The 27376-nt window shown below is 46.0% G+C and overlaps 1 protein-coding gene across 4 annotated transcripts; it reads right to left on the bottom strand.

Moving 5' to 3' along the window:
- Positions 1-66: 66 nt before the first annotated feature.
- On the bottom strand, positions 67-26820 carry LOC147630297 (uncharacterized). Of its 4 annotated transcripts, none has more exons than XM_086810138.1 (5): positions 26174-26772; positions 1921-1980; positions 1717-1830; positions 1577-1640; positions 67-670 (listed from the first exon to the last, which is right to left on the bottom strand). In XM_086810138.1, exons 1-5 carry the CDS (start codon positions 26731-26733, stop codon positions 653-655), a joined length of 816 nt encoding a protein of 271 aa, XP_086666264.1. In that variant the 5' UTR covers positions 26734-26772; the 3' UTR covers positions 67-652. The 4 variants fall into 4 exon arrangements, with proteins under 4 accessions (XP_086666264.1, XP_086666265.1, XP_086666266.1 ...); XM_086810139.1 differs by having other exon boundaries at positions 1577-1634; XM_086810140.1 differs by having other exon boundaries at positions 1577-1625.
- Positions 26821-27376: the final 556 nt, after the last annotated feature.

The raw sequence follows: 27376 nt of genomic DNA, 5'->3' as shown, positions 1-27376 counted from the left end.
TGTTCAAGATTCTATCACAGCTGTGGAATTGATTTTCTTCGTCCCTACAAAGCATGGACAAGGTTACTTAAAAAAACAGAAATTTTCATAATTTGTGATACCGTAGTATTTGTAGCCTATGGAGAGTGAGTCACTTTCCCCACTTGAGCTTCTATATCCACTTTCTCATATAGTCACTGATCAGGAGTACTTGTTAAGAACATGACAACCAGTATACTTGAGAAATAAAGGGCTGGCATCTCGATTGCAAACAATGCTTTTGTGTTGACAAGGCCCCAAACTTGATGTGTTGAGAGTTCAAGGCTCCCGGCCAATGACCTCAAACCTGTTGTCTTGCTTCTCATGAGCAAGCACACAAGAACATGTGAAAAGTCACTAAAGCCACTGGCTGCATTCATGATTTTCCAAAAGAAACCCACAGCAAGCCATCAGTCTGCCTAGGGTTCAAAACCATCTCCAATATTTTTGTTTTCTCCAAAAAAAAAACATCTGCAATATTTACTTCCCACTCGTGCGAATAAAATAAATTTATAAAGGAACGCAAAATTATGATGCAAATACACCTGAAGCATAATTCTTCTTGTAACAAGCTGGGTGGCCTCGTTTCTAGTACACAGGCAATCAGTTCTCCTTGAACATTAAAAGGTTTTCTTCAGTCTGTGTAGCAAACCTGGAACACAACCATTTCATCTGTTCACTAAAAAAAATGCTGGTATTACTCTTCAACCAGGATGTTTAACAATGCTAGGTACAGTGCGCACACTTTCTGGTAAGAGTAGAGTCCTGAAAGTACTTTAGATAGGGTGCCTTTTTTTCAAATAAGAAGTATCAATATTTGGGCATGGAGGATGCCTAGAGGCTGCATGGATGAGGCATATGTTAGAAGTCATCTCCTGTCCAGTTTTATACACCAGGGCCTTTGTTGTGGGTGTGCCCGCCCTTATGAGGTGTTTTCCCATTTTTCCCCACACTCCGTATTTTTCCCCTATTTTTTCCCATTTTTTCTGAGGCTTGGGAGGGCTGCCAGGTGATGCCAGGAGCACTCTGAAGCTGGCCGACTGGATCTACATCAGTCGTGGGCTGTCAGAGTGCTGGCCGACTTGTTCTGTGTAGGCGGAGGCATCTGTATGCTGGCCGACTGCCTGTATGCAGTCGTGGGACATATTTATCAGTCGTGGGCTTCTCTTCAGCTGGCCGACTGCCCTCTAGGGGGGTATTTATAGGACCCCAGCCCCCATACCTCATTTGTATCATATTCGGGATCTTCTTGTGTATATCAGAGCAGAGTTACACGCCTACATCTCTCTCTTTTTGTGCTGTTTTTTCTGCCTGCGTTTTTGCTCTTGTGTTCCCAGATTTGGTCATCATTTCCGCTGCATATTCTGACAGCATACGGGCCACAGTGCTGCCCAATCAAGGTCTAGGACGAATAGGCCTTCTAATACCTTCAAGAAACCTTTGCATGCCATATGGTATCCAAAATATCCATACATTAAGTATAATGGTGGTTTGTACTGGTACAGAATACGACAATATTCAAAACCATGGCTTAAAAGTTAGTCTCAAAATACATTACCTGCTTGTCAATCTCATTTTCCAGGCTGTGAACCGTAACCTTTATGAAACTGGTTTCCCTACATCTAAGTTGCTTTCAGGAATGAAAGTGTCCCACTTAAAACCATAAACAAAAAAAAAGTAGAGACCGTAAAGGAGTACCTTGCAGCCCTTGCTTTCCTTTTCTCGTTTTCCACATGATTCTCCTGCTCTGATTCTTTACTGAACCTTTCAAGACGAGCTTTTTTCTTCGCATCCTCATCAACTATACCAAACCTGACAATATTTACGGGGGAGATGCTAGTCAATAGGTGCTGCATGCAGGCACTTACAAAACTAACATATTAGCTTTAAATTTCATACCACCTTGCAGCACGGGCTCTCTTCTTTTCTGCCTCTTCTTTCTCATCCTTAGCAGTACCGAATCTGAAACACATGCAACAAGACTCATCATGTTAATATCTTCTTTGGCCGAAGACAGTTGTGGCCATGAGGAGCATGCAGAGACAGGCGTGTCCTACTCTCTAATGGCATGCAATAATATATACTCTGTTCGTGCAAGGGAATGGTTGGAAGGTCATATATGACCCTCCACCAAGACTCATGACTACTCAAGGCTAGGAGCCTTTAACTAATAAATGAAACAAAAGAGTGGAAGGCGGTGTGCAAATCTCCCCTTCTCTCTTTTCTCTCTCCTTCCCCCTTACATCCTCTGGAGATTCCTTTTAACAAATGGAAAAGCATTTCCATGGATTTTATTGTCACATTACCACGGACCAGTAGAGCGCATGATGCTATGTGGGTAGTGGTAGGCAGGCTGACGAAGATGGCCACAAGGACGACCGCAAAACCAACCGACTAGCACAACAGTTCGTTGAGCAGCTTTTCAAATAATATGATCTGCTTTGTGACATAGTGAGTGATAGGGAATCCAAGTTTCTGGACACGTCTTGTAAGATCTCTCCCCAAGGAAATCGCATATATGTATGAGTATGTGTTATCAATCATCCTTTTCAGATAAGTTTCTAGAGAGAAAATGAGCTTAGAGAGAGAGAAAGTGTAATTCAAGTGAAATAGGAGGGAACCTTACCTACTCTTGAGAAACAAGGATAGATGCCTCCTCCAAGAGGGAACCCATATCCACAGCAATAGCACCCCTCTGCAAGCAAGCCTTTGTGCCACTGATGAGGATGATCTCAGTACTCCACCAACCTCCAACACTTCTCCAACGGAACGAGGTACAAGGACCAAGCAACCCCCTCTCAAAACTGAGAGAGAAAGGGGCTGGACAGCAACAAACAGTCCACCAAAACTTGCCGGAAAACACCCACGAAGTAGGTAGAACCATCGAAGAAGAGGCAAGCTGAAGATGCCACAAGTCTGTAGCGCTCCACACGCGAAGAAGAAGACCAACGGCTGTCCAAGGCTGAAAACGCAGCCCACACACCACCAGCAACGATCACTGACAGAGAAGAAAGTGGAGGAGAAGAAAAAACGCAAGTACCATGAAAACACAGCCACCAAGGAAGAAGCACAGCCACTGTTGAGAAAACACAGCACCCAAGGAGAACACGCAGCCGCCTTGAAGAAACACAGTAAGTTGATGAAAAACACAGGTACCTCTCTACTCCAGAAAAAAACGCAAACCTTCTTGCAGGAGGGGGGATCGCCGTGTGGAAGCCGATACCTTAGCGACTGATACCATGATAAAGTTGCATAATGCGGAAGTAAAACATAGGGGGGAGAGAGAGAGAGAGAGAGAGAGAGAGAGACATCAGACAATGAACATCTTATTATGTAGCATGAGGCTTTTACAATGGCAATACCAGCCAGCAGATGATGTAGAACAAGTGCCAATGAAGGAATGAACTGGATTATAAGTGATGAAGGGAAGAGCTTATATAGTGAGAAGTGAAGCTGGCGAAGGAGGCCAACTGCCCTCAAGAAGCTGGCCGACTGTGTGAGGGCAAAAGGACAAAAGGACCAAATGTGCGAGAGATCAGAGCAAATCAACACAAATGGGTGAATGAATGTATGTATAATGGTGAATGTAATCCAGTACAAGAGGCCTCGAGTGTGAAGCTCTGATGAAGCAACCCGATGTAGAAGTAGTCTGGTGATGAAGCAAGGACGAAGTCAATGCAGAGTCGTGTGGTCAATGACGAAGGCTCGCGTCCATGAACGGTGGCACTCCGTAGGTAGTAGTCGAAGTAGTCGAAGGCTGCTGTAGTGCACTGTGCAGCTGAGCTGAGATCAGGCTGCTTACAGAGCTTCAAGAGGGCGTGATCAGAGCTGCAGATGTGTGCTACTGTAGAGGCGCGAACAGGCTGCTCCTGGGTGCTGCAGAATAGCACGGGCTTGATGACGTGGTGATGCGTATGCAATGATGGCCGGTTTGATGAAGACGGCTGCTGCATTGCTGAGCTGACGGCTGCTAGTTCCGTTGGTTGACGTATTGGTTGCTGACCATGATGGATGGAGTGTTGATTATCAAGGGCACATTTATATAGTGCATTAGTGCATGGAGCAACAGTCGGCCAGCACAAACCGACCAGAGTAGGGTTTTTTTATATAATATGATGAGGACTTGGGCGCCGTTTTGGGCCATTTGGGCTACCCCCTCAGGCCAAAAGGAGACCATGAGAGAAGATGAAGAAGATGGTAATTGGGTGAAGAGGAACATGACGAGTATTTGGCTTTGGTTGTTGTGGGTGTAGATCATGTGCTCTTCGTCTTTTGTAGAGTGTTTTGAGTTTGGGTTGTACTCGATCAATGCTACAATACAAGGGTTTTCACATGCATGAATGCCCATTTGGGTTTTCATTCATACATGCGCCCGAAACACAAAAAACAAAATGTGATGCAAAGGGTATGCAAGATGGTAAATGCTATGCAATGGGTTTTCACATGAGCAGTGCCCTCATGGGGTTTTCGCTAACTCATGTGCCCTTTACAACAATGATAAATAATGCAGATGGTGAGGATGATCCCCCTCTCAAGATGCTGAGGGTGATGGTGGAGGACCGATGCCGATTTGCTCGCGAAGACGCTCGAGGATAGGCCGATTGACAGAATTCTGTCCACCGTAGGAATGTATTGGAGCCTAATAGTACCAAGCTCAACCTATTCCCTGGTAAAGTGAAAATGAACACCAACATGCTTGGTGTGGTTAGAAAAAATAGGATAGTCGGCAAGGGCAATCGCACTCTGACTGTCGACGAAGATGGTAGTAGTGGTGTCCATGGGAACACACATCTCCTCAACAAGTTGCCTCAATGGTAGCGTCTTAGAGTGCGCAGTACGCGGCCTCAGCTGAAGAACCTGCAATGGTATCCTGCTTCTTGCTAGACCAAGAGAAAGGGCTAGATCCAAGTGAGTACAAATAACCACCATGAGAACGCCAAGAATCGATATCACCGGCCCAGTCAGAGTCCGTGTAACCATGCAAGGTGAACCCAAGACTGAAGTGAAGTCCAAACATATAGGTTCCCGCTAGATAGAGAACAACCCTCATTACTGAACTCCAACCACTTGTCGGTAGGCTCACTCTTCATGTGGCAGTGAATCCTCTTCCTTTGTAGGTTTGATGGTTGGATCCAGTGGGGTGGTTACAAGGATAGCACCATTAGGAAAAAAGGAAGTAATGAGTTGAAGACAGTACTTTTGTTATGACACAAAAATACCATCAAGATGTTGGATCACCTCCATGCCAAGGAAATATGAGATAAGACCGACATCAGTCATCTCAAATGTTTGTCTCAATTGTGCCATGATATCAACCACTTTGGCTTGATTTGAAGAACCAGAGATGATAAGATTATCGACATACAACACTAGGTAGCACACCATCCCCTAATGGATATAGATATTAGGATCACATTGGGATGGTTGAAAACCTTGGTTGCATAAGAAAGTAAGTTGAGTTCCAAGTTAGGAACAAGATAGACATTGTCCAAAGTTGCTTGGTTGGAACCTATGTTTGGGACAGTGCCAATGGATTTGATGGGCATCAGTGTATTGTTGCCACATCAAACTTCACCCTTACCAGGACGCTGAGGGATGAAAATATCGGCATTGCATGCCATATGGTGTGTGGCTCCACTGTCGACTATCCAAGTGACCAGATGGCCACAGGAAAGAGTTGGGTGGGCTTCAATAATTGGCATATATTGATCATCAGGTAACTGATAGATTTGAACGAGGGCAAAAGCTTCCATACGCTTACTGCCTCGTCTAGCTCGATGTTTCTTCTTCCTTTCGGAAGAGTGGCCAAACAAAGTCTTAACTTAGATGTGGCCTAAGCGACATTGGCTGAGGGGGCGGGATGAGGTGTAAGAGAAGACCACTCAGACATCCCTTCCAAGGTGGCAAAGGATACTGACTTGGGGGTGGGGGGGGGGGGGGACCTTGAGCAACCTAACCAATGGTGCACCACTGAGAAGATCTAGGCCAATTCGTACCACTGTTTTGTTGCTCATTCCTTGGTAGGGAACCCTGCAAAGTAGGTGCTCGAGCATTACCTCCTCTCGACCGCCAATTTGAGGCATTGCTACCACCTTGGTTGTTTTGGCAATTCAAGTTTTTGGTGTTGGGGTTGTAACCTCTATTTTCCCTACCTTTAATGCCACACTCATCATCGACATGTTCAGACATCTGGCAATGAGTGTAGTATCTATTCTTTTTGGGAATATTCTCCCAATAGGGAGTGAGAGTCAAGGCAAGGTTTTTGGGATCGTTGTTGTTGCCTTGAGGTTTACCTTGATTACCTGGGTTGTTGTTCCCCTTCCCTTGTTGCCATTTGTGGGTAGAGGTGGTATTGGAAACAAGGGACCCCTCTTGGGTAGAGGAGGAAGAAGATGGCTTCTTAGAGTGTAGTTAGTCATGCAACTGAACAAAGCGCAGGAGTTGGCACTCACACTCATACAGGTTAGACATAGGTTCTAAACTAAAGGTCTCTGTGACAAAAGTAAAGAAACTAGGTGGCAACTTGTTTAATAATGTAATGACCTGGTCTTCCTGAGACTTGGCGGAGCCAGTGGTGGCGTGCTCCGTGTTAAAGTGCCAATACTCAGCAACCTTGACTTTCAAGTCATTCCCCTCTTTGATAAAGAATTTTTGGATTTGATGCTCGAGATCAATGCGACCTGTGCAATCACGTGCTACATCTCTCTCTGCAAGGTGTGCCCATCTGTCAGAGACATAGGGGAACTGCTAGAGCTACGAATGAAACTCTGACAGAAGGCCTTGAGGCTTGCATGAGCTCAACTATGGCAGTGGCATTCCTAGCTTCCCAATAGTGGATGACTTCGAGAGGTGCTAGTGAGCATGAATTGTATGAATGAATGTATGTATAATGGTATTCATCAGTAGGAATCGCCCTTTTAGTAATATATTGTCGTATGCCGTGGCCCCATTGTGAGCCCTCAGTCCAAGGACAGACAACCATGAGCTACGTAGGTCAATCTCTGAGCCTTAAGAGGTCACTCAAGTGTCAGTCCTCTTAACCCACTTGGAGAATCTATCAAATAGTGCATGTAGAAGTCCAGCCATAGCTGTAGAGTTGCATTAGGGCATTTAGTTACATAGTATACAGGCCTATGGGCCCATGGCCACAAGGACTCAGCCGACAGCAGTAGCTCACCGGGCCATGACTAGGACTCAGCCGACAACAGTAGCACACCTGGCCATGACTAGGACTCAGCCGACAGCTTCTGAAGCTTCATTGCTACAATCGGCCATCAAGAGTTCTCAGTCGGCCAGCATAAGGTGTGCATCAGCAGGTGGTTGGGCAGCCCTTCAATTGGTTGGCATCACACGTAGCATTTCTAAAAAGCAAAGTATTTTTTATAGCATTTAATGCTAATAAATGTCCTGAAGCAAATAGTATCACCCTATTCACCAGCATCAATTACATGCTCTCAGCCTTTATACATGAAGGTGATCCTGTTGGTCTTATAAGCCTTGCACGGATCAATACGTGTATGCCAAGGGTTTCCAAGCAATACATCACAGCCATTCAAAGGCACCACAAGAAAATTCTCATGATCCACATAGCCTTGAATGTGTATGCGCAATAATAGGCATGACATGCACTTCTCTACCAACAAAGGCAGCCCCTACTTCAATTTGAGGACCCATGTCCTCCACTTCAATACCCAAAGCAGCTGCCATCTGTGTAGATATGAAGTTCTCAGTTGCACGATCATCAAACATGAACAAAGCCGGCTGATTCTTAAGCTTTACATACAACCCTGTCTTTGCTATCATGTGAAGTATTGCCCTACACATCTGGAACATATGCACATTAGGCTTTGATGCATTTACATTATCACGCTTCTTCTTGTTTGGGCATGCCTTTGCAATATACTCGGTGCTACCAAAAATAAAGCATTTTCCCTCGCTCATATATTGCTTTTTCTGCTCCGAAGTGAGAACATAGTCTCTCTCTTTGAAGGACGCTTCTTGGTAGTGTTATTTTCAGCCTTTGGACCATTTTTATCTTCGTTTTGGTCCTTTTTAGGTGGCTGTCCATTATTTTGCAGGTTTTAGACAACCCTCTCTTTGCCTTGAAATGATGGTTTAGCCTTATTGAATCGACTCAATTTGAGTTCCAATCGTTCGGTGGCAGTGGCGGCTACGATTAGTTGGTGTGAGGTGTGACCAGGAATTATAGTCCCACTTTGTACACGGGTTGCAATCCCAATTGAAACCTTCTTTTCCTCTTCGCCTCGGTGGCATGCATAAATGAAGACACCTCCAAAAGCACTTTCCAAAACTTTTGTATATATGCATTCATTGATTCCCCCTCATTTTGCTTTCACCCAATCCCACTTCATTGTTATCTCATTCAATGCATTGGGAGACAAGAATTGAGCATAGAATCTCTCCTTGAACTCTTCCCATGATCTAACAGGATTCGGTGAGAGCTTCTCCGTGAGCCACCAATGGGCAGCAGTGCCCTTCATAAACATGCTTACATGCCAGATCATGGATTTCTGAGTGAAATCCTCATCACTAAAAGCAATGTCACACTGGGCAATAAAAGCAAGTGCCTTTGATGCATCATATTTCCCATGATATGCGTTAAACTTCACAGATTTGTCTCCGGCTTTGAAGTCACGAGACTTTGGTGTATGTGCCTGCATCTCAACATGTTTTCCCCCATGTTTGTCCATTGGGACAGCCCCTGTGACTGGCATCATTTTAAGAGAAAAAGGTGATGTAGAAGGCATAGATACATGTGCCCTATAAGCATGAGGCATGGCTTGCCCCTCAACATGCATTGGTACATTTTCAGCCATAGCTTCTCCCTATGAGTGGCATGAGAGATACGTGGAATACCTCCACCAACAGAAAATTGCAACCCATGTTGCATGTGTTGTGCATGCATATTTTCAGCGGGCAATGGCATTTGACATACATTTTGACCACTACCATAAACATTGTATCCTTCACGGGCTACATAGGGTATTCCTGCATGGCGTGAAGTCACTGATTGTTCCTCTCCCATAGCATGAAGATTCATCCTCTTAGACATAAGTTCTTGTTCGGACACCTGTGGGGATTCCAAGACATGTGGGATGGTTGCCTTTTCTGCATAAGCATCCTCGGTACGAGCCAAGTACGCACTTGCTGCATCCCTTGGTTGCATGTGCAACTCCTGAGCAATCATTGCCATTGCATGATCCATATAAGATTCAGCTTTCTTGGCTTTCAAACGGTCATGTACCATTGGATCCTCGAGGCGGTAGGGATTCAATTCTTCTTGTTGTGCATGGAGAAGAGCCTGCATACGAGTAAGTTCGGCCCTCAAGACTATGGACTCTTCTATCAGAATATGCAGCGGCGATGATGACCAAATCTGGGAACACGAGCAAACGCACTGCAAACAAACAGCACAAGAGAGAAATGAAATGAAATGAAATGTTATATTAACGTCTTCAAAAAGCCAAAGTGACCTATGAGACCAAAGTTACAACCATATGACATCTGATACACTATCTGGAAAAGAAAAGAAAGGACTGAAGGTAAGTATCTAGCCCTACAATACATCAGTAGGGAGCATCCGGAAGCAGCAACTAGGGAGAGTGGGAAGCTAATGCTACTAGTCAAAATGGGGTACATGTGTACATGGATACATGAATACATGAATATGGGGGAGTTCAAAAGTGATAGTGAGTACAACAGTATATGGCTGGAGTGGTAATCATCCTAGGAGCTCTAGCATGGGTCTCTGCCGGATGGCCTAGATATCTGCCATAGTGAGATGCCTGGTCAGACGAGCCCGATGCCTCGCAGTGATGCTCTGAATCCTCCGGTGTCGGCACCGTCTCTGATGTAAGGATCCACAAACCCTCGGGCGTGTTGGGGTAAAGGCATTATGCCCACCCTTATAGTGTATACAAGCCCATAAGTTGTAGTACATAGTACACTTAGTACTTTTAATATACTAAGTGCACTATGTGTACTAGTGCAAAATATACATGTGTGATAGGGGAGTCACACACTCACTTGAGTCTTGATGAGTTGACTTATCCCCACAACTCTCTCTCTCTCCCTTCTTCTCTCTGTGTATGTCTCCCACATGAAACCCTAAAATTCTTCTCCCATCAACTGTGGCTACAGGAGATCCCTGTGGTAGAGAGTGGTAGGGTTTCTACATCGAAGAGCTACTGTGGATGGACTTGTGAGGCGTCTATCGAATAGCCACAGGCAGAGCTCCATCGCTTCATCTACAGCAGCTCAACAGCAACGTGGTGAGGCCGGAGGAGTGCAGAGCGGCGGATCCTGTCAGCGATGATGAAGGCATAGCTCAGTGCATCGTAGCGGAACGCAGGCGGAGCAAGCTTCCTGCAGTACGAATAGCTTCCAGCGCGGAGGCTTGCAGTAGAAATCGTCGCTCGGCACGGCCTCCTCCGCCCAAAGCTAAACGCCGCTAGCTGGCAAGAGTTTAGAGCGAGTACCCGTAGCGCGAAGGGGAGGCAAGCGAGCGAAGAAGAAAAGGGCAGCGGCGCTTCGCCAGCGCGCGCAGCTGGAGGAGTCGGGCGTCGTGCAGCCAAGGAGGCTGGGCGTAGAGGAGGACTGCTCAGAGTATGTAAAGGAGGTGGAGCCCGTCGCCTGTCAGTTTGACTCCACGCTACAGAGTTCGCAACACTAGCGTTGCCCTGCCGTGAGGCAAACGCCTGTCAGTTTGACCACTCATCACCAGGCAGGCACGAGCAGAGGGGAGCTTTACTACTCAGTCTTCTGCAGCACGCCTGAGGAGCTCTCGCCTGAGGAGTCCTTCACCTGCACAGCAGCAGCATCAGCACGACCCCCTCCTCTTTCCTGCAATCAGAAATTGCAAAGGTATTTGCTTCAAATTTTTTTTGGGATTTGCAATTGAGCAGGTACAATTATCAATTGAGCAGGTACAGGTGCCAAATTGCTCAAATTTTGAGCAAAACTGGCAAAATTGGGTGACATTGGTCACAATCAAAGTCAATTTGCAGGAAATTGGATGTCAAAATTTGGGGCTTTTGATGTAATTGTGCCATTGGGCATTCATACATGCTGTATGATGTGAGCAATCTCACATTCGGGCCTAAATTGCAGCAAATTGCAGTGCAGATCAAAGGGCTTTTGTGCCGATTGGGTTGATTTGCATGCAGGCACTCGCATTTGATGCTTTGGGCAATGTGTTGATGCCTGTCAAGCACTCAATGTGCCTGTAAATCAAGGGGCTTTTATGTATTGGATGTATGTGTGGCCAGGGGGAAGCATTATGAAGACTCTGGCTGCCATCATGTGCGTCAATGTACCATGTATGATCAGAAATTGATCTTAAATCAAGGGGCTTTTCAAGATTTTATGCTTGTTGAGCTTGGCAAAGCAGCAGGCAAGACTTTTATGCCTTGAATCCTCAAAATCAGCTTGCAGTCAAGGGGCTTTTGCCCAATTTCTGTTCGGGACTGTTGTATGCAGTATTCGGGACTGTAAAAGTCTGATTTTCACTCATTTGGACAGCCAGGAGAGCATTTATTGCTGCTGTACTTGCTGGTACAGATTTGGTACAACTTTGTGCAAGTTTGGGCATGGTTGTACATTGATTTGAGTGAGGAAAAGGTTCATTTTCAGCTGCTGTACTTGCCGGTACAGATTTGGTACATCATTGGTGAGCACTTGGTACTGTTGTACAGTATTTTGGAAGGGGAACAAAGCACATCTAAGGTGCTGTCCTAAATCTGCAGCAACCAGATTTTGGTGATTTTATCACATACAGTGGGAGTAGAGTTGCATTTGTGCTTCCGCAGTGGGAGATAAACTTTGGGAGAACAACTGTGAGCACTTTGTGTGCTTTGGTGCAGCGTTTGCACATCTTGCAGGGAGTCAGGCATTGACTGTGACAGGTTGCATATTGCTATGGCAACCACAGGTGAGAGCTCTTCATTGCTTCACATCAAGAAGCTTGAAGGCTCACATAATTATGACATTTGGCAAACCCAGTGCTATAATGTGTTGCTCCAGAAGAAGCAGCACAAGCCTATCAAAGAAAGGGGTGTAATGCCCGCTTCTCTTACTGCTGAAGAATGGGAAGATATGGATGAGCTGGCAAGATCCACCATCATGTTGTCTGTATCAGGCTCTTTACTTTTCAACATTCGTGAAGAGAAGACAGCTTGGGGAATGTGGCAAAGATTGCAGGACTTGTATGCCCAGCAAAGTGCCTCAAGCAAAGTGTATTGGTTGAAGAAACTCATAGGTCTTCAGATAAAGGAAGGGGCGTCTATGACAGCCCATCTAAATGAGTTTAATGGTATTGTTAGCCAGGTCATTAATCAAAAGTTGGCAATGGACGGTGAGTTCAAAGCCACCTTTCTCTTATGCACTTTGCCAGAGAGTTGGGACACATTCAGGACAGCCACTAGCAATTCGAATGCTATGCTGTCATATGCAGATGTGGAGGGTGCTCTCCTTCAAGAGGAGATGAACAGGAAAAACAACTCTGTTGGAAAGTCCAATGCAATGAATGCACGTGGGAGATCCCAGCAAAGGGGTAAAAGCCAAGAACGGGGAAGGAGCAAGTCCCGCTCCAAAAAGGACTTGGAATGCCATTATTGTGGCAAGAAGAGACATATCAAAAAGCAATGCTCCAAATGGAAGAATGATCAAAAGGAAAGGACAAAGACAAAGATGAAGCCAAAGATGTAAAGCCAAAAGCCAAAGGGCAAAAGTGGAGTCAAAATTGAAGAAGTCAATGTGTCACATGCAGGTGACAGTGAGGATGAAGTCCTATTCACGTCTTCACTTGATGCCCATTCACTTCTTACAGGAGATGGTCATGGTATGCACTCATGGATCATTGATTCAGGTGCCTCCTTTCATGTCACAGGTTGCAGAGACTTGTTTGTCAGGTATACTGCTGGCAATGAAGGAATAGTTTATTTGGGTGACAACCATGCATGCAAGATTCTTGGCAGAGCTCTCTACTCCTTATGATCCTCCACAAAACGGGACAGCAGAGAGGATGAATAGGACCATCCCCACAGTCAGTGAGCATCAAGTAGTCAACCCCTGGAACAAACCTGTCAGGGGCTCTGGAGGGTCTTGTGGACCTCCGTACCCAACGACCATCATTTGCAGGTTGCTGTCCAGCCTGCATATCACCTATTGGTGGCTCCTGTTCCATGCCATAAGGTTGAAATATCATGCCCGGTATCTCCTCTAACTGTGGTATATCCATTTGGACCATTTTCAGCACCATTTAAGGGCTGGTTTTGCTGTTGTAATGGCTGATTTACAGCCCTTGGTTGTTGTCCATGATGTCCATCATCATCAAAGATGACTCTGCCAGGCTCCTGTTGCCTTGCAGGCTCCTTATACATGCATGTTTCATCAAAAATGACATCATCGCTGCGTATAATCTTTCTATTCACTAGATCCCAAAGTCTATACCCCATTTCACCTCTGTCACCATATCCTAGGAATATGCATTTGTGAGACTTAGGATCAAGTTTGGTGCGCATTTCCCTGCGTATGTGCACGTACGCAACGCAACCAAACACTCTCAAGTGCTTGTAGGACGGAGGCTTCCCTGTCCATACTTCCTCCGGCACTTTCCCACCAAGCCTCGTGTTAGGTGACCTGTTTATAAGATGAACGGCTATCATAACAGCTTCAGCCCAAAAACCATGAGGTAGAGGGCAGACAAGGCTCTTTGGGAGCGTGCTATGAAGTCAGAGATGGATTCTCTGCACAAAAATGGAACATGGAAGTTGGTGCATTTGCCTACAGGCAAGAAGGTTTCGCCATGCAAGTGGGTTTACAGGCTCAAAGTTGCACCTGATGCAAAGCCAAGATACGAAGCCAGGTTAGTGGCTAAGGGCTTCAAGCTGGAATATGGTGTGGACTTTGATGAGATCTTCTCTCCAGTGGTCAAAATGACCACACTTAGAGCTGTATTAGCTTTGGTTGCTCATGATGATCTGGATTTGATTCAGATGGATGTGAAGACTGCTTTTCTTCACGGTGATCTCCATGAGGAGATATATATGCAACAGCCAGAGGGTTATGCATTGAATGGAAAGGAGAAGCTTGTATGCAAGCTGAAAAAGAGTCTTTATGGGCTCAAACAAGCACCAAGGGAATGGTATCATAAATTTGATACATTCATGAAATCCCAGAATTTCAGGAGAAGTGACATAGATCACTGCTTATACACCAAGAAAGCTTTGGATGGCAGTCTATTGATCCTCATCTTGTATGTTGATGATATGTTGATTGCCGGGAAATCTCGTAAAGAGATGGATGCCTTGAAGAAGAGGCTGCATCAGACCTTTGATATGAACGATTTGGGTGATGCAAATCACATTTTGGGTATGCGGATACTTCGGGACAGATATCTGTTGTATTTGTCTCAGAAGGAATACATTGGCAAAGTTTTGCAGAGGTTCAATATGGACGGGGGGAAGAAGACTAGTACTCCTTTGCCTCCATAGGTGAAACTCAATGCTATGGACAGCCCACAGTCGGATAGTGACAGGGCTGATATGACCAAGATTCCGTATGCTTCAGCTTGTGGCAGTCTCATGTATGCCATGGTTGCTACTAGGCCGGACATTGCATTTGCAGTGGGAGTGGTTTCTAGATACATGGCCAAACCTGGCAAGAAGCATTGGGAAGCAGTGAAAGGTGTCATGAGATACCTGAAGGACACACAGGATATGTGCATATGCTTTGGCAAACATGATGCATTAGTGCATGGTTACACGGATTCGGATTATGCCGGTCATCCAGATAACCGGAAGTCTACTACTGGTTATGTGTTTACATTCACAGGAGGTGCTGTGTCATGGATATCCAGGATGCAGAAGTACACTGCCTTATCTTCTACAGAGGCCGAGTATATTGTAGCCATAGAGGCTTGCAAGGAGGCATTATGGCTATCTCGGTTAGTGGTTGATTTGGGTTTTACAGAGGATATTCCATTGTTGCATTGCGATAGTCAGAGTGCCATCCAGTTGGCAAAGAACCCTGTCAAAGACGAAGCATAAGTATCACTTCATCAGAGAGGTGATAGAGAACAAGCAAATTCAGCTTGTTAAGATTCATACGGATGACAACCCGGCTGATCTGTTGACAAAGAGTTTGCCTCCGGAGCGGTTTGCTCATTGCAGACACTTGATGGGCATTGGATGAGGCCAGTTTCAGCCTTGATATGGCCTTGTATATTATCATGTACATGCTGATTTTTCTTTTCCTTCCTTTAAGGGCACTTTGCCTTTAAGTGGGAGGTTGTTGGGGTAAAGGCATTATACCCACCCTTATAGTGTGTACAAGCCCATAAGTTATAGTACATAGTACACTTAGTACTTTTAATGTACTAAGTGCACTGTGTGTACTAGTGCAAAATATACATGTGTGATAGGGGAGTCACACACTCACTTGATGAGTTGACTTATCCCCACAACTCTCTCTCTCTCCCTTCTTCTCTCTGTGTATGTCTCCCACATGAAACCCTAAAATTCTTCTCCCATCAGGGCGTCTGGATCTGCCCAACTAGATAGCTCTCTCAACTAGAGTCCCACGGGGTGCCCACTGTTGGGCTGTCGGCTGTGTGTCCTCCCAGGTAGTCCCTCTGAAGAAGTCACTGATCTGTCTTTGTGTGGACTCCCTGCCAGTCGGGCGTCTGCTCCTCATAATGGACTCTCTGAGCCTGCAGATCTCCAGGAGATAAAAACGCAAGCATCGCTGATCACAATAGTCCATGACTCTAGCCAGTGGTCCAAATCCCTCTCTGAAAACAAATCTGACATATCCTGTCCCTTGGAGGTATGCCTCTAAATCTGCCTGTCTCTATCTCTAACTGATGTGAAGAGGTGCGGATCTGCCCAATGGCACCTCTCAATCCATGGGACAAATGGGTATCCATGTAGCTTGGTCTAAGTATAAAGCCATCCTCAGTGGTGCGGAGAAGATGGTCTCTATAGAAAGCCATCTTCGTCCCTAACTCCTATGAGGGCTCTAGCCATGTCCTCCTAGTGTCCAACTGAATGAGGTCCTGTTTGATGACTCTACTAATCTCAGAATGTGTCAAGGTGATAGAGGGTGCCTCTAGAGAGTACTGGAAGGGTGGAAGTCTGTCTAAGCTGAACCCGTGGAGCTCAAACCAGGATGCTATCTACGCATACCAACATGAAGTGTCTCCCTCCATGGCTAGCTGATGAGAGGACTCTAAAGCAAGTCGTGCATACCGGTGTCAGGGAAGCTCCCAGGTGCTATGAATGAAGGACACTGATCTGGCAAGAGCCTCGACTACGATCGGTGGTGCTCCCATCTCGGCTCGGATAATCTCATGGGGTACCGAGGCCTTAGTCCGAATCATCCTGGAGATCATGGACACAAGTGGTCTCTCCATTGATCTCCATCAATCGTATGTGCATCCTGATCGACTGTGACGATCTAGGCTAGGCCCCCAGATCTGTACTCCATATAGCATGGCCGATGTGACCAACGTGTCAAATAGCCACAGCTTAGTGCGTGGCTCCTGAAACTGTCCAAAGGCAGCCGACTGGATCCAGTTCTCCACGACCTGCTCTAAAGGCCAGTCGGCCAGCACAAACAGGGTCGGCCAGCACTGTCCCAAGGTCGGGTAGAGTCGGCCAGAGAAAAACAAGAGAACAACAGCTGCCAGCACACGACTGCCACCCCAGACCAAGAAAAAATGAAAAAAATATGGAAAAAAAATACGAGGAGTGAGAAAAAAAAATATGGGAAAAAATACGAGGAGCAAGGAAAAATGAGAAAACACCTACAAGGGCAGGCACACCCACAACAAAGGCCCTGTGTCTACATAAAGACAGGAGATGACTTCTAACACCCCCTCTCAGCTCCTAGCTATGAAACCAACCATAGGGAGCTGGGGTGCCGCCTGAGCAAATCCTGAGATAGCGACTTCGTGAAGAGGTCCACCGTACTGTCCTCTGTCGAGCAGAACTCTAGCAAGATGTCATCAGCAACAATTTGTTGACGAACAAAGTGCCTCTGGATGACCGTGGATTCCTCCAATGGAAGCCCAATCCTGCCATGCAACCTCACCACCTTACAAACCGTATCACGAGCAGCCCGATGCTCTACCTCTGTCGATGACAAGGCAAAAGATGACTACCTCTTACTGCTCCATAAAACTGCTCCTAGGCCTGAAGTAGGTCTCCTTGTGTCTCGATCTCCTCCCCAATCTGAGTCACTCCAACCGTGGAGTCGGACTCCATCCATCAATCCCTCTCCTGTGCAAAAGAGTCCATGATCCTTCGCATGCTGCAGAAACCACAAGATACGCAATCCTGCCTCCCAAAGAGACATCTGCAAATACGAGCTCAACAGCCTCACCAGGAAGCTCCCGTTCAATCTGGTATCCATCAACCAAATCAATGAACCATTCTGCTTCCGAGTCAAAGAGGCATCACACTGCTCACAAGGATCAACACCTGTTATACGGTGGGAAGCCAAGTCCTAGAAACTTGCTAAAGACCACGCAAGGCCTTCTGAAACTTGTAAAACACCCCCTCTGAATCCGGAACCACAAAGCCTGGAGAATGCGCAACATCCACCTCCTTCTGCAAGTAATCAACTGCCATCTTGTGTTCGTTAGTCAGAGGAAACTTTACAGGTGACCTATGCTCTGATGTCTTGTAGCATTCAGGACAAAGAAATTCCTATGGATGAGGATGTTCTTTCCACGGGGACATCTTGGAAAGCAAGGCAGGACCACCAACATCAGTACTAGAAAGTTCCTGCCAACTGCTGCCATCAACTGGCAAGCTATCCTCCATCTGGTCCCGGCGGAAAGCCTGCACCTGCAACGTATCCACACTTAAGTGGCCATTACCAGACTGCCACTCATCACAAAACTGAGGACCTAGGAGAGAGAGTGCTGAAAGCTTATAGACTCCATTCTCCACTCCGCCTTACCACACTACCTGGCCTGTTGCCTTGTCCCGGAGAGCAACAAAATGCTCATCAAACTCCACCCGTACGCTGGTCTTGCAAACCTGATGCACTGACAACACATGAAAACCAAGTGTGGGAACATACAACACCTGGGAGAAATTCTTCCCCCCTCTGCCATCAGGAACTATCTCCAACCTGCCCTCACTGTGAACTGGGATAGTGGATGTATCCCCAGTAAGAATGTGACCAAAATACCTGCAGAGATCCTGTAAAGCCGAATGGGAAGGAGTCATGTGCCTTGATGTAGACTTGCAACTCACACTACCCTCTCAAGTGCCCATGTTCCCTACCATCTGCTCTCTACTGTTCCACCAACACATGGTAGCAACAATCTGCAAGAGCACGTAGGACAAGAGAACACTACACAGGGTATGTGATCTTGTAATCCAGTTCCTCCCTCCTGCTACTTGTTTCCATATTTAAGCATAAAAGCTTACCAATTGCAAGTAGAGTCGATGATAGCAGAAGTCTTCACGATGGAAGTCCTTGAAGTGATAAGATCTTCAATCTATCGCATTTCTTCGCAACAAAAGTCTTCAAGAGGATGAAGGGAATCATAGTCACAGGGGACGGAAGGGACGGACTGTTGGAACGGAGGGACGCCGGGTCGGGACGGTTCAGCAAAACGGGGACGGCAGGGGACGGTCGGACGTCCCCCTGAAGGCGTCCCTCACAAGGGACGGTGAAGGGGACGGCAGTAGGAACGGGGACGACTGTGGGGGACGGCAGTAGGAACGAGGACGGCTGGGAGCCGTTACGCGCAGTCAGATTGGTTTTTTTTTGCCATTTCTAGCCGTTTGCCTTGGCCGTTTCTAGCCGTTTGGCGAGGCCTTGAGCCTTTGAGGCTAAGGCCTTGGCCCTTGGCCCTTGCCTCTCTCTTGCCTTGAGGCTTGGCCTTTAGGCTTGAGCCTTGGGACCTTGGGCCTTGGCCCTTGAGGCTTGGCCCTTGCCTCTCTCTCTCTCGAGTCTTGCCCTTGCCTCTCTCTCTTGCCTATTTAATATCTATATAAGAACAAGGCTACAAGGCTACAACCACATACACACCCCTTCAAGTTTTCAAAGTTCAAGCAACTCTCTCTCTCAACTTTCAAGCCTCAAGCCTCAAGCTACACTCTATGAGTGTATCTACTCTCTCTAGTCTCTCTCCCTCAAGCTTCTTCTAACTTAGTAACTTCCAACTTCCAAGCCTCTCACACAAGGCTCTACTCTCTACTATCTAGACTCTCTCTCTCTCTCTCTCTCTCTCTCTCTCTCTCTCTCTCAAGCCTCTTGAGTTTTCCAACTTCCAAGCCTCTAGGCCTCTAGGTTCTCTCTCTCTCTCTCTCTCTCTCTCTCTCTCTCTCTCTCTCTCTCTCTCTCTCATTGCTCAAGGCTCAAGCCATCTTCAACCATAGCATCCTCCTCAACCGTCAATGCCTTCACTCTTTGATTGGCGTATTTTGTTAATATGACTCAAAAGCTTACCACTTTAGTGTAAATTTGTACTCATTTTGATGTACTTCCAAAGTAGAATAAGTGTGGAGTAGAAAAACTTTTTAAAAAAAGTATTTTTTGAGTGTCGTTCCCTCCCTCGTCCCCGTTCCCTACTTATTGGCCATCCGTCCCTTGTAACTATGAAGGGAACCCTGGGAAAGTTTCCCCTATGGTTCAACTTGAGAAAGGAGGGCTGAAATTAGGGTTTTCAAAAAAAAAGACCAGCAATTACAGCAATAAAGAGAGCTGTTTTGCTGAATTTCAGTCATTGGGAGTGTGTAGGAGAGTGATTAGCACCCGGAAACACTCTTGGAAGCTTGAGAAACACCTTAGCAAACTCAGATATGGAGTTGGGAAGGAGAAAGTGCAAAAATTAAGCTCAAATGCCCTCATGAAGGAGGCGCCTATCTCTAGAGAGAAGTGGAGTGAGGTGGTGAGTTGTCCAGTGTAGGTGGCAAGCAGATGCTTTGTGGAGCAAGCTAGAGTGGACACATGGCTGGTTACTCCCTTTGTACAAAGGGGATAAGGTCTGGGCCGTGGACATTGGGTTTTGTTCACCTCGGAACATCACTGTGTGAACACCGGGCTGGTCATAATTTATAAGTGAGTTTTGGTCGCCCAAAACTTAATGAAGTGTGTACACACTCACTTATAAATTAGTGTTAACTCCTAAGGCTAGGTTTATGACCAATACTTACCACACTCAGATATGGAGTTGGGAAGGAGAAAGTGCAAAAATTAAGCTCAAATGCCCTCATGAAGGAGGCGCCTATCTCTAGAGAGAAGTGGAGGAGTGAGGTGGTGAGTTGTCCAGTGTAGGTGGCAAGCAGATGCTTTGTGGAGCAAGCTAGAGTGGACACATGGCTGGTTACTCCCTTTGTACAAAGGGGATAAGGTCTGGGCCGTGGACATTGGGTTTTGTTCACCTCGGAACATCACTGTGTGAACACCGGGCTGGTCATAATTTATAAGTGAGTTTTGGTCGCCCAAAACTTAATGAAGTGTGTACACACTCACTTATAAATTAGTGTTAACTCCTAAGGCTAGGTTTATGACCAATACTTACCACAAGTCACATGCCACATAACCATGTAAGCAAATAGTTTCACACGCACGGTTCGCGAGCGAGCGTCCCCTTACCCGAAACTACACATTGGTCAAGGAAGCATGAAAACACCATGCAATTTCAATTGCAAGGAAGCACATAAAGATGCTATGCAATGCAGCATTGGTATGGACAATCCCCGTTCATGAGACTATACCAAAATAGACGTGCTCAAGGCAAGTGCACGAGGTACCAGACCCAACGGAACACCAATCCACCAGGCATTTCCGGGCATGTATATATAGAGGCACAAGTCCCAATGGAAAGCCAAGTCCACAGTATCACATGAGTGGCATCAATCCCGGCATATACGACTACCATGGACACCAATCCAATGCACATACATGATGAGAAAGCACGGGTGGACCAATTGAGTGGCCAAATGGTGGCAAATGGTGTCCCAGATGAAGATGCATAGTCAAAGAAGAGTGACGCAAGTGTAACACGCGGAAGCTCTGGGAGTCTTCTTTCAGCCCTAAACACTCCTGGCAACATGCTGATGCAAAACGCAGATATAGAGAGAGTAGAGAGAGAGAGAGAGAGAGAGAGAGAGAGAGAGAGGTGCCGGGAAATTCATTATATTTTATTTAGTACAAAAAGGGTACTTTGCTACAGCCCTAGGCTGCCTTCATAAAAGGTGGTAAACACCCTAAATCTGGTCCCTACTTGGATCCCTAAGACCCAATCCCTAGAGGATTAAACGGTTACAATAACAAGCCTTGGGTGCCTTTTATAGACCCTTGGGAAACATGAAGCGCTGATTTGCCAGCAGTCGGCCAAGCGACTGGACCAAATAAAACCAACGCTGAAGCGCCTACCCTCCACCATGCAGCCGACAGGTCCTATAGTCAGCCGACAGCATCCTTTGGTCCTCTCCAAGTCTGCCCTAGCCAATCTGCACCCTGTGCTCCATAATCCAAGCTCTAATGGTCTTTTTCTGGTTACCTTACTGTAGAGTCTCTGAGAAATGTTCATGGCACATTCATGCACATGACATCCCCCTCTGCTAAACTTGATGACAGGATTCCAACCTGTTCTTGGATGACTGTCATCATCCCATTCTTTTTCCCGAAGTCCCTCTGTCATCCATCCATCCCTGGCAACCCTTTTTTTTTAAATCCCGGCCTGTTCTCCAAACCACTCTGTCTCAAACGAAGATCTATGCATCTGTTCCATCTAGTCCACAATCCATTCCTGCCCTGACTCTGAACACCGTCTTGGTCTTCATTCCTGAGAAATGAGTCTGGCACTCTCACATCACCCTTGGAGGATAAACCTCCCTTGGGACCGTTGCCCGAGAACCTATCTGGCTCACAGGACTACCATCCCCTCTGGCTCTATGGAACACCACCAACAAACCTCCTGGGAGCTCTTCCCGATTCTGTGTTCCTTGCCTTGGGCTTCGTATCCGTGTACTTTCCTGTACCTTGGACCTGTACACCGTCATATGGGACTGAATCAGTGTTTAGCTTTGCTGAGCCTGATGCTCTGATTCCAATGTAACACGCGGAAGCTCTAGGAGTCTTCTTTCAGCCCTAGACACTCCTGGCAACATGCTGATGCAAAACGCGGATATATAGAGAGAGTAGAGAGGGAAATATGAAGCGCTAGCCGACCAGCAGTCAACCAGGCGACTGGACCAAATAAAACCAACGCTGAAGCGCCTGCCCTCCACCATGCAGCCGACAGGTCCTGTAGTTGGCCGATAGCATCCTATGGTCCTCTCCAAGTCTGCCCTAGCCAATCTGCACCCTGTGCTCCATAATCCAAGCTCTAATGGTCTTTTTCTGGTTACCTCTGCTGGAGAATCTCTGAGAAATGTTCATGGCACATTCATGCACATGACAGCAAGACATGGAAGAAGTTCCCAAGAGGTTGGTTGGTGGTGTTCCACAAGACCCAAGGGGAATGGCAACCCTGTGAGTTGAGCGCCACTTGGGGTATACCAAGAAAGGCTTTCAGGAAAACGGTTGCAAGGGATGTTGATCGTCCAAGGGATGGAGTGAGAGTGCCGGACTCAATACTCAAGAAAAGAAGACCAAAGAAAGTGTTCAAGGACAGGGCAAGAAGGCAAGGGGACAAAGTGACAGATGCACAGATCTTCATCAGATTTGGAGTGGAGTCACAGACAAGGCAGGGTTTTCAGTGAAAAGGTTGCCAGGAAGGGAGGGATGACAGATATGGGAGTCTGTGTGGAGACAAAGGGATGATGACGGTCATCTAGGTCAGAAGTTGGAATCCCATCAACTAGTTTGCAGAAGGGGATGTCATGTACATGCACATGGACATGCAAATCTCAGTGCTAATCCCTGAATTGCAGCAAGATAAAACTAGGTTATGGAGCTACATCAGCTAGCATAGGTATGGAAGGCAATGGGGTGGACCATGGTGCTGTCGACCAACAAGGAGTGATTTTGTCACAAACGGGCACGTGTATACGGAACCAATTCACTACCAAAACAGCATACATACATCAACCATTCCTGGCATATACATGATTATCATCATTGTGAAACATTACATGAGCATATACATCCTGCAAACATAAACCAACTTGCACATGACACAACACTACGGGCTGAAGTTGGGCCAGCCTCCCCCTGAGGTATCTTTATTACCGACAGAAGTATTTATATATACAAGATGCGGGTGCCCAGAGAGTACACACTCATCCAGCCGACACCAGATTTATCCAACTGTGAAAACATAGGTAAACACATTACTTGCAACTCCTCGGTCACCAACCAAGGATGAGTGGTCACCAACCACTCCTGTTGCAACACCCTCGGTCACCAACCAAGGTTGAGCGATCACCAACCGCTCTTGTAGGAATACCCTCGATCACAAACCAGGGTAGAGTGATCACCAACCACTCCTATACTTTGATAGAGCGGTCACCAACCCTCTAACAAAGTGCTGTCCCAAACCTGCAAAACAATAACCAGCCATGGTTTTGGCTCACTGGCCACCCACAGGTTCCACCAAATCACATCCCTAGGCTTGGTACTTGTCTAGAGACATGTTTGCTCAAGTTTCGTCACGAGAAACCTCCTGCAAACCTGTAAAAACAGCCAATAATGGCCCTTATAACAATCGGCCAGCTCCTGTTGAGGCTCTGTTCACTCCGTCCAAGCCCTGTTCTTAGCAGAGAAGCACAAAAACAGTCCCAACAGCCATGCGCAAGCTTCTGGAACCAAATTTAACAGCCAGCAACCCTCTAGATGCAGTCGGCCAGCCTTGTAGAGAGAAATAGTAGCCAGCCAACCCTGGGACTCTTGCTCTTGGCATGTACTCCACTTGTAGCTCATACAAATGAGTAAATTTGCTGTTTTTCCTATCCAAAACAGCTCCTAACAGCCCACGACTTCCTGATGAGTGCTCTACAAGTTAGGGCTTGCCCACTTTGGCCCTCCCACACCCAGAATAGCAACTCATGGAGCTATTTGGGAGTGCCCGGGTACCCATCTCTCATAATTGGCCTTGGTTCATTAAAAATAGTCAACCTGATGTGAACTCACTTATAAAATTATAAGTGTGTCCGCCCACACTTTAAGTGAATGTGAACCCTGCACCCAATAAACCTTAGTAACATGAAATAATGAATAAATTGGGTTAAGTGTGCACACTTACCACCTCCAAAACACATAAGGAAACTATATGAGTCCCAAACAGGTGTGCACACGCATATCCACGGGTTGTCCAGGCGTCCCCGATACCCGTAGACATTCACAGGCAAAATACCAAGCAATGTCCAGGCATCAAAAACAAGTCATCCATGCATGTGCAACTCACATACATGGAGCTAGAGAAGTGGTGACAGATTTTATGTCCAAGGGAGCTGGCCGACCTGCAACTCACCAATCAATAGCAAAAGGCTAGACTCATCATTCCTTTAAGCAATTGAATATATATATATACCTAGATAAATCCAAGAACATGCCCAAATTCATCTTTTAGAAAAGTGCATGTTATATACTCATGGTAGTCAACCCACAAGACTATATAACTATCAACTCTTTATAATATGAATCATAGAATAGGACTTTCTAGAGTCAAGACTACATTTTATGGGGTAGCGTAGGGCTTGCCAAGATTTGTACCTTATTGTACTATATTGAATATACTGAAAATACAACTATCTCTCTCTCTTCTTATTGGCATTGGATTTCATCGCCTTTCTCTCCTATGCTGCCACGTGGCAGCCATTATCCCACATTGTGGGTTCCGGTGTTTAACTGCCCTTCTATAAGGGGCATTCTGCCTCATGGTCTCCCTCATCCCCCACTTCTAGTCGACAACCGGGATTTGTGGGTGGGGAGACCCTTAGGCCAGGCTAGGCCTTCCATCCTCTTCCGCACTTCTGGTGGTGCTCCTTGGGCGGCTCTCTGCGTTTTTGATACTTCTCTCCATCTTCTATTTGCGTTTTGCATCAAGATGTTCCTGAAAGGTGTTTAGGGCTGAAAGAAGACTCCCAAAGCTTTCGCATGTGAACAACATACTGTACCTAACATTTCTATCCACCTTGAGTAGCACCACCCCCAATGGGCATTGACTTCATGTATCCTATATTACAAAAAGATGACACATAAACTCGCTTCACCTTTCATTGGTACATATACCCTTTTTTTATTTCCATGTATATGATTTTTATTACACATGGAGCATACGTAATACTTTTACTTTTTGGCCTTGTATACCTATTGGGTCCTTAGAAGCGTTGATAAAACCTTTCTTGCTAGAGATGCCTCAACATTGGAAGATTTTTCACCTTGTATAATCGCAAAGTCTGAGATCTTAGCTTTCAATTATCAGTTTTCGTTTCCCGTTGCTTTTTCTTTTTTCATCCATGGTCTCGCAGACCCTTTGGGTCTTTTGAAGACGTTAATATAACTTTCTTTCTTTCTTCCTCTCTCTCTCCCCCCTTTAATTTACACATGGATCATATGCCACATTTCTCTGTCGATTACTTTCACTCTTAAGGACACCAAAAAAATCCTCTTGTCGCAGGCACAAAAGGTTTTCTTTTTTCTTTTTGTGGGGGTGGGAGTTTTTTTTGCGGGGGTCACAGCAAGGCATCGAAGATGCCAAGTCACAAGGTCCCCATTATGTGCGGTTTGCGACAAAGTCCAACCAAAAGGCTAGGGTAAATCATGCATCCCCGTGCTATTTTTACAACCCTGCTGTAGTCATGCATTTCTGCATTCTCTTAAGTTCTTAAATTTTTCCAAACCCTCCCTTTAACCATGCCATGTTGGGTACAAAATTACTGCACATTTGTTACATTCTGAAGATTCTCAGTTAGCCAAAACAGAGGCTAAGGCTTAACCATAAGCCTCAAAGAAAAGGGCTAAGGCATACCCATGCATTTGCCAATGCTCTTATGAGTTTCTTTTACCCTTTGAAAAAGTTCTTAAGCCATAGGCTTACCTGCCTACGCTTAGAGCCATGCAACCCTTAGCCTAACCATGCATTCTTATATGTAACATGAGCTTGAGACTAAGGCGAGCATTATTTGGCGCTTTTCTATGCTGTGTGTGGTTTTTTGAGGGGCACCTGGCAGCTCGCATTTTCAGCTTCTCGTCCTCAGAAACTGTTCCAAAACGCTCAGACCGGCGCTGCTTCCTCTCGTCCTCGGAGCCTTTGTGCAGGGCAGCATCGCTCAGAGGCAAAACCTTACCGTCTTCTTCTACTGCAGACGGCGATGGCGTGTTATCATGTTTTTCATCTTTCCTTGAAACCGCAGATGAGTTGGGGAAGTCAGCCACATCTTCAGAGGCCTCCGTCTTAGGCTTCTGTGCAACTAGGGCCTGCAGCCTCTTCTCAAACCCTGACTCTTCCTCCTGCGCTAAAGTTTCTAGACCTAGGTCTGCCTCTTGCGCTAGGTTTTCCAACCCTGGGTCTGCCTCCTGCGCTAACGTTTCTGTGAAGGTTAGGGCTTCTGGTAGTGAAAGGCCTTTGAAAGACTTCGACTTCGCCAGCCGTGCAAGAATGGAGTCCTTCACCACCAATCCTTTGCTGGCTAGAGCACCCCTCAACTCATCTACTCTAGCAGACGGCACAGGAGGAGGAGGATTGGGGGTTGAAGCAGTCGATGCCATGGCAAAGGTTAGCATACGAGGTCTTAGATCAGGCAAAATGAGTAAATGCTATAAATAGAGACGAGTGCTCATGAAGATTATGTTGTAAAAAAGAAAATGGAAAAATGGATAATGTCACCATACTTTTTTTTAAAGGGGCGATTATACTATATTATATTAGATATAAGAGAAGAAAGTCAAAAGTACATAATGCTTTTTAATCTAAGAAGTATAACTTGTGAATGATACCATTATCAAAAACCTCATACTCTAGATATTCCTTTAGGACTAGCAAACTTTGAATGTATTCAACCATTTCTGAGTCATGCCTTATAAGTTTGATTTCTTCACCAGGCTGTCCTTTTCCAAGCGGTCTTGGTGGACAGACTCACTTGCTGGAATTCATCCTTTCCCTTGGACATTTTAATCGCTTCATCATCATGAATTGTGTTGTCAGGATAGGGGGAGCTTGGCGGTTCAGGGGAGTTCAGACTAGTGTGGACGACCAAGGCTATAGTTAGCCAGCTAGGGTCTATATCCATTGGTTGGGTGGAGAGTTGCCTTATTCTCTTCTAGGATGTCTCTTATGTGTATTGGGCTTTGCATATCTTGAAGCCAACTTTGATCGTGAGTTTCATCAAGGCTAGCAAACTTTGAATGTATTCAGCCATTTCTGACT

Source organism: Cibotium barometz, chromosome 16 (genome assembly GCF_041138505.1).
Source record: "Cibotium barometz isolate CiBa-2024 chromosome 16, ASM4113850v1, whole genome shotgun sequence".
NCBI lineage: Eukaryota > Viridiplantae > Streptophyta > Polypodiopsida > Cyatheales > Cibotiaceae > Cibotium > Cibotium barometz.
The sequence above is the reverse complement of the archived record's forward strand: the minus strand, read 5'-3'. Positions and strand labels throughout refer to the sequence as shown.